Source organism: Xenopus laevis, chromosome 2L, assembly GCF_017654675.1.
Source record: "Xenopus laevis strain J_2021 chromosome 2L, Xenopus_laevis_v10.1, whole genome shotgun sequence".
Taxonomy (NCBI): Eukaryota; Metazoa; Chordata; class Amphibia; order Anura; family Pipidae; genus Xenopus; species Xenopus laevis.
Genome location: NC_054373.1, coordinates 101,916,948 through 101,931,708, shown reverse-complemented (window position 1 = coordinate 101,931,708; position 14,761 = coordinate 101,916,948). Strand labels below are relative to the sequence as shown.

Here is a 14,761-nt window from a genome sequence, read left to right as displayed (position 1 = left end):
TACCTCGATTTATAAGGAAATGAGGAGAGCACTCTGCAAGCAAATTAATGCTGTGTTATCCTTTTATTAGTCGACTGATTGTACACTACGGGGCTGATTCACTAAGGGTCGAATATCGAGGGTTAATTAACCCTCGATATTCGACTAGGAACTAAAATCCTTCGACTTCAAATATCGAAGTCGAAGGATTTAGCGCAGATAGTACGATCGAAGGATTATTCCTTCGATCGAACGATTAAATCCTTCGAATCGAACGATTCGAAGGATTTAAATCCAACGATCGAAGGAATATCCTTCCATCAAAAAAAGTTAGCCAAGCCTATGGGGACCTTCCCCATAGGCTAACATTGACTTCGGTAGCTTTTTGATGGCGAACTAGGGGGTCGGAGTCTTTTTTAAAGAGACAGTACTTCGACTATCGAATGGTCGAATAATCTAACAATTTTTACTTCGAATCCTTCGATTCTAAGTCGTAGTCGAAGGTCGAAGTAGCCCATTTGATGGTCGAAGTAGCCCAAAAAATACTTCGAAATTCGAAGTTTTTTTACTACGAATCCTTCACTCGAAGTTAGTGAATCGGCCCCTACATGTTTCGGGCCTATATGCCCTTTATCAAGTGGTAAATCGAGTTATAGATATCAGGATATCGGTGACCTGATTGCGGAAAGTTGCGCCCTTTTCCTGAACCAAGCGAGCAGAGCGTTTTTTGATAATATATTTCCTACTTATCCCCATCATCATGGTGACCATAGAGCTTCTTTGTGCCAGTGAGCTTCAGCCAGTTTTCAACAAGTTGGCTGAGCTAGTAATGTATACTACCGTATTTGGCAGTAGAAAAGAAAGTTGTAGGAGAAAAGAAAGATAAGGCAGAGCATACTTTTAAGCTCAGTCTGTTTTCTCATTGACTATTTTACTTTATATTGTCTAGAGTTACTTTTATTATTTTATATTTTAATCCAGGACAAGCACTGGTTTCTCCTCTTTTCCAAAAACAGACAAATTTTTACTGTCCCAGGAAAATGTAACCAACTTCAAAAATAAAGCAGTATTTCTATTTTCTACTCATAGAAAAATGTTTTGCTGCATGATCATTAAAAATAAAGGTAGATAGTAGGTTGTAGTTTATGTATTACATACAAAGCAAATGAACATACTGGTAAAATAGTGGAATATCTACAAAAATCCAGAGCAGGAAAATGTCTTTATGGCAGTGGCTGCCATTACTAGCCTATCTCCTGTAAAAAAAAAAGGAGCTATCTACTTTAAATCTGTATGTGTGAGTACTTGCTTATTATAGATATACAGCAGGGATGCCCAAACGCAGTGGCAGAACTACTGGGGGAGCAGGGGGTGCGAGCGGGCCAGGGCCCGCACCCCCTCAGGGCCCCCGGCAGTTCGCGCGCCGCCAGTTCCGGGTGTACGGAGGGGGGCCCGGCTGCGCATCCTGCGCCAGGGCCCGCCCCCCTCTAGTTACGTTTCTGCCCAAAAGATAGATACGGATCTACCAATAGACCTTTAGCTGGTGATCAGTAGGTCTCAAGACACTGTCAACAAACAGCTTTTCTAAATCACCCTCCTGTTTCATGCTTTCATTCAGACATTTGTTATTATGTTAAGATTACATAAGAAATAGCAATATACATTTTCTCATAAATCAATATATAAGTAATATTTTTCATGAAACAAATGCTAACAATGTTTTATAGCTATGTTCTAAAAGTAAACCTCAATAATAGCATACCTACGCTACTGCGATATTGGTTTATTCAATGAAAACTGTTATACCTATCTTACCTAAAAATCATTATAGGTGTTAATTGACAGATAACCCCTTTTATAGCAAACTGTATAAAGTAAAAGTACATTAGTAAGTACTCTGCACCACAAAATATTATAACCAAGGGAATATAAAGACACACACAGAGCCAAAGGATTACATTACAAATCTCAGCAGAAATATAATGTTGTACACTAACCTAAAAAGTTACATTTCTGTTTCCTCAGACTGCAAACCCTTTGGAAATTCACTTATTTTATGCTGATACTGCACGTGTGCTTATTATTCCAAAGTACTAGAGTGCTGAAACATACAACCAAAAAGAAAATCTGTGTGCCACACATCTTGCAGAGAACATTCTTACCAATTGTCAGTATGTGACTTTGTAGACTTCTCCATTCGACCACGCAAATCGTGTTATCAGATGAAAAGCAGTATGTTTTCCTTTCTCAGTCAGGTGTATCAGCCAACACTATCTTACGTTAAGCTGCTGTCCTTTACAATCCTTCTGGAATGGCCTGACTAGAAAGTTTTTGATCTGCAACAAAATCAAAGATTTTTTTCCAATATCTCCACTGTTGATGCACGCAAAGCGTGTTGTGTTACCAGATGAAAAGCAGTATGTTTTCCTTTCTCTGTCAGGTGTATCAGCCAACACTATCTTACGTTAAACTGCTGTCCTTTTCAATCCCTCTGGAATGGTCTGACTAGAAAGTTTTTGATCTGCAACAAAATCAAAGATTTTTTTTACAATATCTCCACTGTTGAAGCACTACTGCCATTTACAGGTATCCATAGTTGTGTTGCCATCTGATTTTGTGGATCATACACAAATCCCTCCAAAGAATTGTACACAGAAATCAGCATTTGTAATCCAAGTGTAATAAAAACATGTCATGTTCTAAGAACGATCCCTGTTTGTATCCATATTCACACACCTTTCTCTACAGCTTCCCCTGCACGTAAGCTGCTATGAAGGAGGTATCCTGTGTGACACAATAGACAAGCCTTTACTGGAAGAACTGATAGCCAATGTGGGAAGAGCAAACAAAGTGTAACTCTAAATGGAATGAAAGGTAAGGCACAGATGTGCAGGGGAGTGCTTCCCTCGTGAGGTATATTCATATAGATATATGTAGAAAGTGCTGGCTGATAAACTGTAAGTAAAGTTGTACAATATGTACAGAACAGTACCACCCACATTTTTCCAACTTTCTCCATGGAGTACACTGCAATATATTTTCATCATCATTTATGGGGTAAACAAGTTGTGTCTTATTTAAATTAAGATTTTTTTATTGTGATCATATCATTTGCCTTGTTTACAGTTATATGTAAGAATGCAGAGAAACCAGAACTCTTGAAAATATAAATTTTTTTATTGCTCCAAGTTGTAGTTATGAAGTGCTTTACACATCAATATTTTGTTCTGCAGTCATATAAACTGTCCAGTTACCATTTTATATTTATGCACAGAAACCATAATTCTTTAACTTTGCCAAATATAAACAATTTTCACAAAGATTTGAAGATTTGAAATCATAACACTGTTTTGCATATTCAGATTTCTGCTCAATCAGTAAGCATCTTCTGTGAGCATAAGGGCTCTTACAGACGAACGTTTTTACCTGCGCTCCCCTGCGTTCCATTTTTCTGCGTTCAGCCGCAGGGGAGCGCAGGAATAGATGCATTACATTTTTTCCAATGGGGCTGTACTCACACAGGCGTGTGTAGGCGCTGAACGCAGGAAAAATGCAGCATGTTGCGTCTCAACCTGCGTTCGGCGCCTACACGCACCTGTGTGAGTACAGCCCCATTGGAAAAAATGTAATGCGTCTATTGCTGAGCTCCCCTGCGGCTGAATGCAGAAAAACAGAACGCAGGTAAAAACGCTCGTCTGTAAGAGCCCTAAAGTTGTTGCTTCAGCTGTCTGGCTCTTTAGAATCAATAACGTATAAGATTATTTAAAGGGGTAGTTCACCTTTAAGTTAATTTTTAGAATGTTATAGAATGGCCAATTCTAAGACATTTTTCAACTGTTCTTCATTTTTTCTTTTTATAGTTTTTGAATTATTTGCCATTCTTCTTCTGACTTCTTCCAGCTTTTGAATGGGGAGTCACTAACCCCATCTAAAAACAAATGCTCTGTAAGGCTACACATTTAGTGGCAGATTTATCACAGGTCGAATTTTGAATTGATGTGAATTTTATTTTACTCCCCAGCACCCCAGCCCCTCTGGTAGTTCCTAACACAGACAGGTAACCTCTCCTGTTCTGTGCCCTGCTCTGAGAGACCTTCCTAACACTTTCATTAGAATTAAATACCTTTCCACAGGACAACCTTCCTGTAGAAAGTGTACTCCAACATATGAACTGGACCACAGGAATGGATTACCTGTTCCTTCCCGGACACTCTAGCTTCCAGAGCCAGCTAGCAAAATACTTTAAACAGAAAAACCATTCTCTCCCTTGCAGCTTTCATCTCCTACAGGGGAGAAATTAATGGCAAAACCATTCTCTGTGGTCATTCTTCCACAGTACATTTTTATTTATATATTGCTACTTGTATATGCAACAATTAACATATTATTGTTATATTTGCTTTAAGTATACAGTGAATTTTTAATTCTATATCCTGCCCATTAAGTTTTCCCACAGTGGTACATAAGGTGCTTTCCCCTGTTTTCTTGCATTTTATATCAAAAGGTTGGCCTGTTTTTTTTTCTAAAAATACTTGTTTGTGTAAGTTATTTTTAGTGAGATTAAACTGTGTAAGTGTAGGCGCCGAACGCAGGAAAAATGCAGCATGTTGCGTCTCAAACTGCGTTCGGCGCCTACACGTGCCCCGTTGGAAAAAATGTAATGCATCTATTCCTGTGCTCCCCTGCGGCTGAACACAGAAAAACGGAACGCAGGAGAGCGCAGGTAAAAACGCTCGTCTGTAAGAGCCATAAATTACTAACCATATTTTGCCCTGGCACCTTTAGTAAACAGCGAATTTCAATTCGTTTGCACCTTCTATAGCCATCCACAAATCATTTATATTGCTAGGTGGTACAGCTGACATTTTAGTGGATTTTATTGCGAAATTTCTCATAACCCTCTACTATGCAGAGCAGGGTAGAGACAGCAGAATCAGACACAGCCACGTCCACAAGGGTTGTTACTTCTGTCCCTGGAGTTTTTGCCTCAAATGGGACATGTGCAAAGACTCATAATGGTGTTCTATTGCAGGTTCTCTGACTCTTTATACAATTGTGAATTATTTTATTAAAATGGTGTCCGTGGAAGGTGGCCTTACTGTAGTTTGGAGCTGCTTGCTCTGGTTGTGGGGTTGTCTGGCTCTTCAGGCCAGTACTGAACTGTTGTTAGTGGGATATCTGAGTTCAGTGCACCCAAGAATGCAAAAACAACACTCTCATTGTTAACAAGTGTGTTGATAGGTTTGCACAAGGCCCTTGGGCTAAAGCTAACTCAGAATTTGGGATGGATCTAATCAATTATAAATCCTGGTTTGACACATTATATGGCTTACCTCAGGGCAGTAGAGTAACTACAGCGCAGTGGGCCCCCTGCAAAAAAAATCTTCTGAGGGCCTTGCGCACTGCACTCCCCAACCCGCCTGCACCCCCCCTCCAATTACCAGTGCTTGCCCCTCCCGCCCAGCATCAAAGCAGCTGAATCCCCTTTACCCAGCCAAAGGTAAGAGTGCAGCTGGGGAAGGGGGGTTCCACATAACTGTAGAAAAAGCAGACCCCATGGTCCGGGCCCCCCTGTGATCGGGGGGTCTGCTTCCTCTATAGTTACACCACTGCTTTAGGGCTGTCCAACTGGAGGTCAAAGACTGGATGTGTCCAAATGGTACTTATTTACATAATAATTTAAACATAATCTGGCCCTCCCAAACATGTAGTATAGTTAGGGTCAGACTGGGGGGCCCAGGACACACTGGGGCTTCTGCCTCAGGGCCCCCCTCCAGGGTGTGGATCTGGGCAAGCGGGGCCCACTGGCTTTTTTCCCGGTGTCCTGCCGGCCCAGCCTGACCCTGAAAAAAGTGAATAACAGGCCCAAATATATGGACACAATTGGACAGCAATGGTCTAGCTAAATATGGATTATGTTATTTGTACCTAATATGTGATAATAGTATATCTTACTATGGAACGTTAGCTTCTAAATATAACACTCGATTCGTACGATCGGATCTTTGTGTCTATCGCCAGCTTAACTCACCCTTGTGGCATTGAGCAACTGCCATAAGTGCTCAGTCTAACCCACACTCTGGAGTTGACCAGCTGCTGAAAACGATAAAAAGCCAATATTTGTACACAAAGAAATAATTTGTCAGTGCACTGTTTGCTTTTAAAAATGATTATTACAAAAAATGAGGTGTTAGCACCACAATTTGGCCAAAATATGTAAGCTCACGTGCCACCTCAAGGCCCCTCATTTTATGTGAGTCCTACACTATTTGTGAGCATTATAAGTTTGTAGTGCATTTAAAATCAAGTCCCCCAGCAACCAATTAGACTGAGTAGTAAGACTACTGTGCACTTATACTTAGCTCAGGAGCTCTAGTAGCCCCACCTAACAAACATACACCTTTGAATAATTAACTTCCTACACTATCTATTAGCATTTAAGTTTGTAATGCATTTGAAATCAAGTCCCCAAGTAGACAATGTGAGTAATAAGACCACAGCGCACTCATACCTCCTAACATTTCGGAAACAAAAAAAGTTGTGACTGGAACAGCCCTTATAAAATCGAAACTGTTCAGGTCAAAACCAATGGCAAAACCCTACTAAGTTCAGTTAATTCACCAATAATACATTAATATGTATTATTCTTATATGTCTGTTTCAGCTGCAAGCATTCCACATGACTTTTCAGTAAGTTTAGGGATAGCTCAACTAAATTGCCAGTGTATCAAGTGTGAGTGGATAAGACCAGAGAACTCTCACGCAGTTCATGATTTCTTTTAAAGTCAACATGTATAGCTTGTATGCTGTACGAATCAGGCAACTCTTTCCTGTTAGCACATTGTATTACAGACAGTATGTATATGTATACACTTTCCAAAATATGAAATATATAACTACCCGTGGGAAAAACTTAGAAGTTACCGCCAGGGGGCAGGATGTAAATTAACTGCGACTCGAAATTGTCCAGGACAAGGAGAGTTAAGACTAGATGAAGCCTCTCCTGGGTCACGTGCTGCCGATAGAGGTGACACAAACCGGAAGTAGTTGCATGTCTTGAAAGAGCGTGTGCTTTACTCTGTCTTTGGTTGCACTTGACTTCTGTGTTCCGCCTGTCATTGTACGTACGCGCTGGGCTCCTGTCCTTCCGGTTTTCCATGTATTATCCCATAATTTTGTATACTTTAATTCATATTTTATACGTGTTGATACATTTAACAAGTGTGTTCGTTTAGCAGCTGGCAGGACATTTTAATATGCAATTTGCTTGCAGATTCATCTATCACCTTTAGTTTTGTGTGTGGATTGAGTTGACCGTCGTATGATGCAGCCCCTGGTGTTGGCGTGCTGCAGGGTCTATTACTATTGCTTGCATTTCCTATTTAAAGTTAGGGAAACAGGACAACTTGCTATTTGGAAGTTCTAAATTCTAGAATTTTGTTTCGCGTTATAATCAGCTGCACAATTCTATATTAAAGCATATGAGGGAATTATAGTTTTTTTTTCTGTGGCACTCAAATGGTTAAACTATACTTGATAGCTCCCTTTTAATAGTATCTGCATTTTTTAAAGACACAGAACATTCAAGAAGTTGTGCTGCCTGTTAGGGGATCTACCACTCTCCCCACTTTGAATACAATCTCAGTTAATGTTTAACATGTTTTGTTCTCCTCTCTGGCATTCAAATGGTTAACCTATACTTGGGGTGTTTGCAGATTGGAATTTATAGCTCCATTCTAATAGTATCTGCATTTTAAAGGCACAGAACATTCAAGAAACTGTGCTGCCTGATCCCACATAAGTGATAAAAAATAGACTATGAAATTCTGGTTTCATATTTAGCTTGGATGTGTTGCTGAGTGGTATACTGAGATATGACTTGCCACAAGGGTTTTGATATTTTTGCATCCTTTATCTTACATGCCGACACCAGTGGCGGAACTACTGGGGGAGCAGGGGGTGCGAGCAGCCCAAGGCCCGCACCCCCTCAGGACCCCCCGGCAGCTTGCGCGCCACTGAAATGCTGGCTGAAAATCATGTACGGGGGGCCCGGCTGCACGTCCCGCACCAGGGCCCGCCCCCCTCTAGTTACATTACTGGCCGACACCAATGCATTCAATTTTCTAAACTCCTATATTCATCATCAGCCCTCTCATTGATAGACTAAAGTTTTTTTTTCTCTATATGACTAAGAAAAATTGCTGTAAGTTTTTTAAAATCGATACATTAGTATCGTTTCTGTTACTACACTGGACCTGAAAGTAGGTTTTCTGATGAAATTTCTAATTCAGATGGTGTTTTTCTCCTTGTTTTATATAGATTTACCACTTCCTTTGTTGTGATGTCAGCCATACGAGCTGCAGTCCATGCCAAATGGATTGTAGGGAAAGTTATTGGAACAAAGATGAGAAAGACTGCAAAAGTCAGAGTGACCAGGCTGGTGCTAGATCCTTACTTATTAAAGGTAAATCTGTTTTATCCATTTAATTTCCACAAAGTTAATACAACTTAATCTGAGTTTTATTTTACTCACATATAAATAGGGATGCACCGAATCCATGATTCGGTTCGGGATTCGGCCTTTTTCAGCATGATTTGGATTGTGGCGAATCCTTCTGTCCGGCCGAAACGAATCCGAATCTTAAGTTGCATATGCAAATTAGGGGCGGAGAGGGAAATTGCGTGACTTTTTGTTAAATAAGGAAGTGAAAAATGGTTTCCCCTTCGCATCCCTAATTTGCATATGTAAATTAGGGTTTGGTATTTGGCCGAATCCTTTGTGAAGGATTCGGGGGTTCGGCCGAATCCAAAATAGTGGATTCGGTGCATCCCTACATACAAACTAACAACCATCTAAAGGGATCCCTTATTGTTTTTCTGTACACTGCACACCTCTGAATGAACACTGCATGTATCTACATATGATTATGAAGATTTTCATTCATCCAGGTCATTAGTGATGTGCGGGCCGACCCGATACCCATGGGTCGGGCGTGTTCAGGTCGACCTCGCACTGCTCCTCGTGGGCGGGTGCGGGTTGAGCTCTTCTCCTGCTCTCCCCACCTTCAAATGCCGGGTTCCAGTTTTATAGTCTCGCGTCTGCTCGCCCCGCCCCTTTTGTGACGTCATCGTCGGAGCTGCGGCGCGGTCTATAAAAGGACCCCAGAAGCGCGGCGGCAGCAGGGCAGGTTAGGGTCGGGTGCGGGTCAGGGAAACCCTGACCTGCACATCACTACAGGTCACGGTATATCTAGTATAGGTAAATCTAAAAACAACTGGACTTGCTGAGTAATAATTGAAGACGTTCCACTACTCATCCGAGCAGTTTCTTCAGTTCAACTGAAGAATGACATGACACATTGGTAATCCTATCACAGTAACTACACAGAATCTACACCTCTGTGAATTTTCAGATGTCACCTCTTTGAAGAGTTACAATTTGCCATTGTGATTGGATTAGTGGAAGAGTTTATATGCCGAGAACTTCCCACACCAGTCAGTTGAACGGAAGAAGCTGCTTGGATGAGTAGTGAAACGTCTTCAATGATTACTCAGCAAGTCCAGTTGTTTTTTTTTTTTTTAGATTTACCTATACTAGATATCTACATATGCTTTTTCTGTGCAGTTTTCCAGGTCCCTGGTTTTTCCTGTCTGTGGCTTGGGTGAAATATTCAGGGATAGCATTCTGGCACATAAAGGTAGATTTCTAATGTAGGCATTATCTTGCACGATTTAGCAGCAAAATTTTATTTCCTATAGCAAAAGTTCTATGAACCCTCTGCCTATAAATAGGTAAGAGGGAAGTTTGTGCAGTTAGGTACATGTTCATTAATCTTAATTTTCTGAGTTTAAGTTGAAGATCTTAACACTGCATCTATTATAAAAATAAGTTTCTTACTTGCTATGTGAAACCTTTAGGGCTAGGAAACACACATAGTGTATTGACTCCCTCATTCAACCCAAAACATTTAGTTTGTTTAATAATTCAGTACTTTTCCAATTGAAATTGAGTTCTTACATCACAGCTAATGTATGATGCTTAGGAACTATGTTACAATAAAAGAAAAGTAAGAGTAAATGTTTTGCCTTCAGCAGATGCTGGCAGTTAAAATAGGCACCACTCAAGAATACTGATTTCAACAAGATTTGTTTGCTAAGAATATTTACTTGTACCATCAAAAAGACTTCATAGGTCTCTCTACATTCCTCCTCTGCTATAAAAAAAAATCTATTTCACTGTTAAAGTGTTTAAAAGCTAACCGTGGAAATAATTTGCAAAGTAAAAAAAAACTCACAAAAGTTTTGTTTTTACTGAGAACACCTTTGTTCACAAAAAAGATAAACATTCAGACAACAAACATTTTTTTTATTATTTTTATGATTATTTTTTCAACTTATTTCCTAGATAAATGGCCATCACTACCTACTGAGATACCTACCACTTGTATTGATCTGTCTGTCTATTGAATAGTTTATAAATTAATTTATCGCCATTAAAAGCAATTCTCCTGATCCTCAGATACACTATATATATATATATATATTATGCCATACATTTGTCCTAACAATGAGCATGTTTTTCCTCTTTCAGTATTACAACAAGAGAAAGACCTACTTTGCACATGATGCACAACAGCAGTGCACCATCGGAGATATAGTGTTGTTAAAAGCACTGCCAGAGAGGAGATCAAAACATGTGAAACATGAACTATCTGAGATTGTATTCAAAGTGGGGAGAGTGGTAGATCCCCTAACTGGGAGTAGATGTGCTGGAAGTGTGTTCCTCGATAGTCTGACAGCCAATGAAGATGCAAATGTTGCAAATCTTAATGAACAGCTTCAGAGTCTGGATATTACAGCCACTGCAAGTGAAGACAAAGCAGTGGATTCTTAAGGTTTTGCAATTATTTTGACTGTCTTCTTAAAACAACTCTTAAATGAACTGCAGTGACTGGAAACTGGCTTATGGCATATGAACTGCCTATGGCTACCAATTATGTTGCACTGCTTCAAGTATGGTCCTAACATTCTTTTCCCAAAGAACTAAACAACATTAGTTTTAACACTGCACAACATTTCCCTGTGCTTGTAAGACATTTGCTAGTATAAATACAATGAGTTTGGTCAGGATGTTTTTTTTCGGACATCACACAAAGAAACTATATAGACTCTTCCAAAACACTGTATAGTTGTCACTTACTTCTTTATTAAAGTACTTTTCTTTAAATGTGACTTGAAGGGTTTTTAAGCAGCAATTTAAAATCACACATAAGTAGCTACTCTGTTGCTCTCTGATTGGTGGCCACTACTCCGTATACACATTACAACACTGTAAAGACATAGATATGTAGTTGAGGCTGTTAAATGATCACAAGAAACATATAAGAAGGCTAATGCTACATGACTGCTCCATCCAGCAGCTTCTACAAACCGTCATAACACAATGTTTGTAACAGAAACTCATGATTAACTCTTATTACATGCAACACCAAAGTCTTGATATCAATACTTGTGTGAAATAAACAATCAACCATCAAAGGAACTATATTGCAGTTAGTATATTGGTAACATTATGAGCAATGGGGTACCTGCAAATATGCAGAATTTTAAAGGAGAAAACAAAGTATAAAACATGTTGCCTGTATTATTAAGATTGTGGGAATCACATCATCATGATTTTGTTAGCAACTTGGCCTGCTAATTCAGAAGCTCCTTGTGCGGATAGTAGCAAATAAATATTAGAGCCCGCTCTTGCTACATGATCATCTGCTTGTAACAGAAACTGTAATGTTCAGAAAGCATACACTTATTATATTAGTCAATACATCTATAACTATCATATCACAATGTAATTTTGTTTTTATCATACTGTAGAAAGACTTGCCAATTCTCCCTGATAAAGGAAGTCTAGTGGACTTTGTTATATAAATAATTTGTATAGTGCTTCAAGCTCCAAATTGTACATTTTATGAGGGTTTAACTTACCCAGTGCATTGGGGGATCCAGGTGCTCACACCTTAAGCCTTCAGGTGTTGCTGTTCTAAATAAATAAATTTTTTAACTACATCGTGGAGAGTGATCCAGTTTGTGCCAACCTTTTTCATTTGATATTCTAGTGGACTTTGTGTAGCTTAGCAGTAATAAAGTATGGGACAACCTAGTAAATAAGCGTAAAGTGGTATAAGATTTGTCAGTGATCATAACCTGTTAGGGCAGAGGCAGTAGCAATAAAAGTTATCTTGCAGTGAAAAAGTCATGATTGAGTCCATGTGCCAAACTATAGCTTACGCATACCACTAATTGTCCTGCAGTCATTCTCAGAGAACAGTAAAAACTCACCATGACTTCACAGTGCTCAATATAATATACCTTGTCATCTTGCTTGATGTTCAAAAGCAACTTGCCAAACAAACATTCAATAGAATGCTCACTAGTGGGTTTGAGTAGAAATGGTTGCAGCTTTGTCGATAAAAACTTTTTAATGTATTTTATAACCTTTGTTTCCTGATGGAAAACCACTATAAAAGCCCTATAAAACATCTTCCTATATAATCTGCTCAAGAGCCATTATGGGCTAATAGTCATTCTGCACTTATGCAAGTAAACATGTGCTAGGACTATGGGCAAAGAGACTGTTTACTCACTCTGCCTTGATGAAAAAAATCTGAAGACTCGTACCCTTTGCATCATTTTTTTACTAGTAGCAGCTACTTGTGGTTACGAAAAATAGATACTGAGACAATGCTACTACTACTGTGTGTCTTCACCCTTAAGTGGTGAGTTTCTCATGGATAAAATGAGATAAAACCTGCTAATAAAAATGCACTTTGTTTTATCCTAAAGCCACACACAAGTAGTAACATCATTTTTCCCCTGTCCTTCAAAGTGTCAACTAGTGACACAAGTTATATTTGTTTCATCCTGATCTGATGTTTTTTCCCAGTGTGATATTTGGGATTGTTACAGGTGATCCAAAATTAGAGAGAGAAGCTTGGAGGGTGTTTGGGTACAGAAGTATATTTACAGAGAGGGTTAACTGGGTGTACCTGCAAATTTTCGTAGTCACGGAGCATCAAGCAGGTTAAAACATCCGTTTATTGAAAAATGATTAAAATATAACAATGGAGCATAGTGAGCCCATCGGCTCCATGGCTTTGACGCGTTTCGTGGACAAACCACTTCCTCAGAAAGCTACATTGTAACCGACAAGAGTAACATTTAAAACAACAGATACCACACCCCTTGTAAAAACATTAACCCCATCATGGTTAAATCCCATGATCGGTTCTCTAACAGAGTTGGAAGTGTGTCTCGCTCAAATATGTTGAATAAACTCGTACATAATGCATATCATATGTCAAAATAAATTATATGTTTCAACTTCAAGTTACATGCTTTCATGGCTAACAAGATGGAGTATAAATATACATTTATATCATAATATAATATATGGTCTAATAGATACTTGCAGTGGAGGTTACCAAAGAAAATTATTGTAAGGCAAAATTTAATAAAGTGTTATATCGAAAATTAATGAAAAATTAATAAAAAGTTAATACAAAAGCAAAAACGAAAACAAAAAGCAAAAAACAACAGAAAGAAAAAGAAAGAAAAATATCCGATCCATCGGACATAATTGGCCTCATTTCAATAATAACAAGTGAGTTCCCAGTCTTGGTTAAGACCTCCACTCGTATTAATGGTCTTTAATTCGAAAATCCAATAAGCCTCTAGCCTTAATAAGGCTTCGTTCCTATCACCTCCTCTAACATTAATTTTGGGGGTGTCAATAACTTGAAATGTGAAATACGATACCCCATCATGTCTCTCTATGGCATGTCTAGAGATCGCTGATTTTTTATCTCCTCTATTGACGGCTGATATATGTTCCAAAATTCTAACCCCAGCCCTACGTGTGGTTTTACCCACATATTGTGCACCACATGCACAAGTTGCCAGGTAGACAATGCCTTTAGTACAACAATTGAAATGACATTTAATAGAATATTCCTTTTTGGTGATACTACTACAAAAACTCTTTGAAACATTAAGTACCAAACACGATTTACATCTTTTTCGACCACATTTATAGTTTCCTTTATGTCTTAACCAAGCCGAATCAGTATATTGACTATTAGATCTATAAAGGCTAGGGGATAGGATAGAGCCCAGTGATTTTCCTTTCCTGAAAACAAACGAGGGGGACTGATCTAGAACGTCCTTCAAAGCGGGATCCTGTAGCAGAACATTCCAATGCCGTCTTACACTCCGCTGTACACAATGCGCCTCTTTACTATGAACCATGGAGAAACGTATACCTGAATCTTGTGCAGCACCAATCCCATGTGGATGGATATTGGGGTTGCTCCGCTGTCGGGAATGTTTCAATAAATCTGTTCTATTTTTTGAGACAGCCTGTTCATAGGCCTCTCTAATTACATCATTATCGTAACCACGTTCCAAAAATCTGTCCCAAAGCTCCATCGCTCTCTCGTGGAAAGCCACCCACGTGGAGCATATTCGGCGGAGCCTAAGGAACTGACCCACGGGTATGCCCCGTAGGCAGGACCTCGGGTGACTACTCTGTGCATGCAATAACGTGTTACGTGTGATGGGCTTGCGGAACAGGTTTGTCCCAATTTTATGATTAGAAGCTATGAACCTAATATCTAAAAACGGGATACTGTTAATATGAGTTTCATATGTAAATTGTATCTCTCTGGTTATCGAATTGCAATACTTGATAAACAATGACAGAGACAGCTCGTCTCCGTCCCATATA

At 39.3% G+C, this 14,761-nt stretch overlaps 2 protein-coding genes across 5 annotated transcripts in view; one reads left to right on the top strand and one right to left on the bottom strand.

Annotated features, from left to right (window-relative positions):
* Window positions 1-2,762, bottom strand: part of LOC108708338 (merlin) — a 56,670-nt gene extending 53,908 nt beyond the window's left edge. For all 3 annotated transcript variants that reach the window (XM_018246936.2, XM_041582258.1, XM_018246937.2), the window contains exon 1: window positions 2,142-2,762. The gene's annotated coding sequence lies outside the window, so the exon portion shown is untranslated. The remainder of the gene's footprint in view (window positions 1-2,141) is intronic.
* A 4,276-nt stretch (window positions 2,763-7,038) lies between these two features.
* Window positions 7,039-12,045, top strand: mrps17.L (mitochondrial ribosomal protein S17 L homeolog). Of its 2 annotated transcripts, none has more exon segments than NM_001087434.2 (3): window positions 7,039-7,099; window positions 8,299-8,443; window positions 10,571-12,041. In NM_001087434.2, coding segments are annotated over 2 exon segments (426 nt in total). In that variant the 5' UTR covers window positions 7,039-7,099; window positions 8,299-8,320; the 3' UTR covers window positions 10,874-12,041.
* The last annotated feature ends 2,716 nt before the right edge of the window (window positions 12,046-14,761 follow it).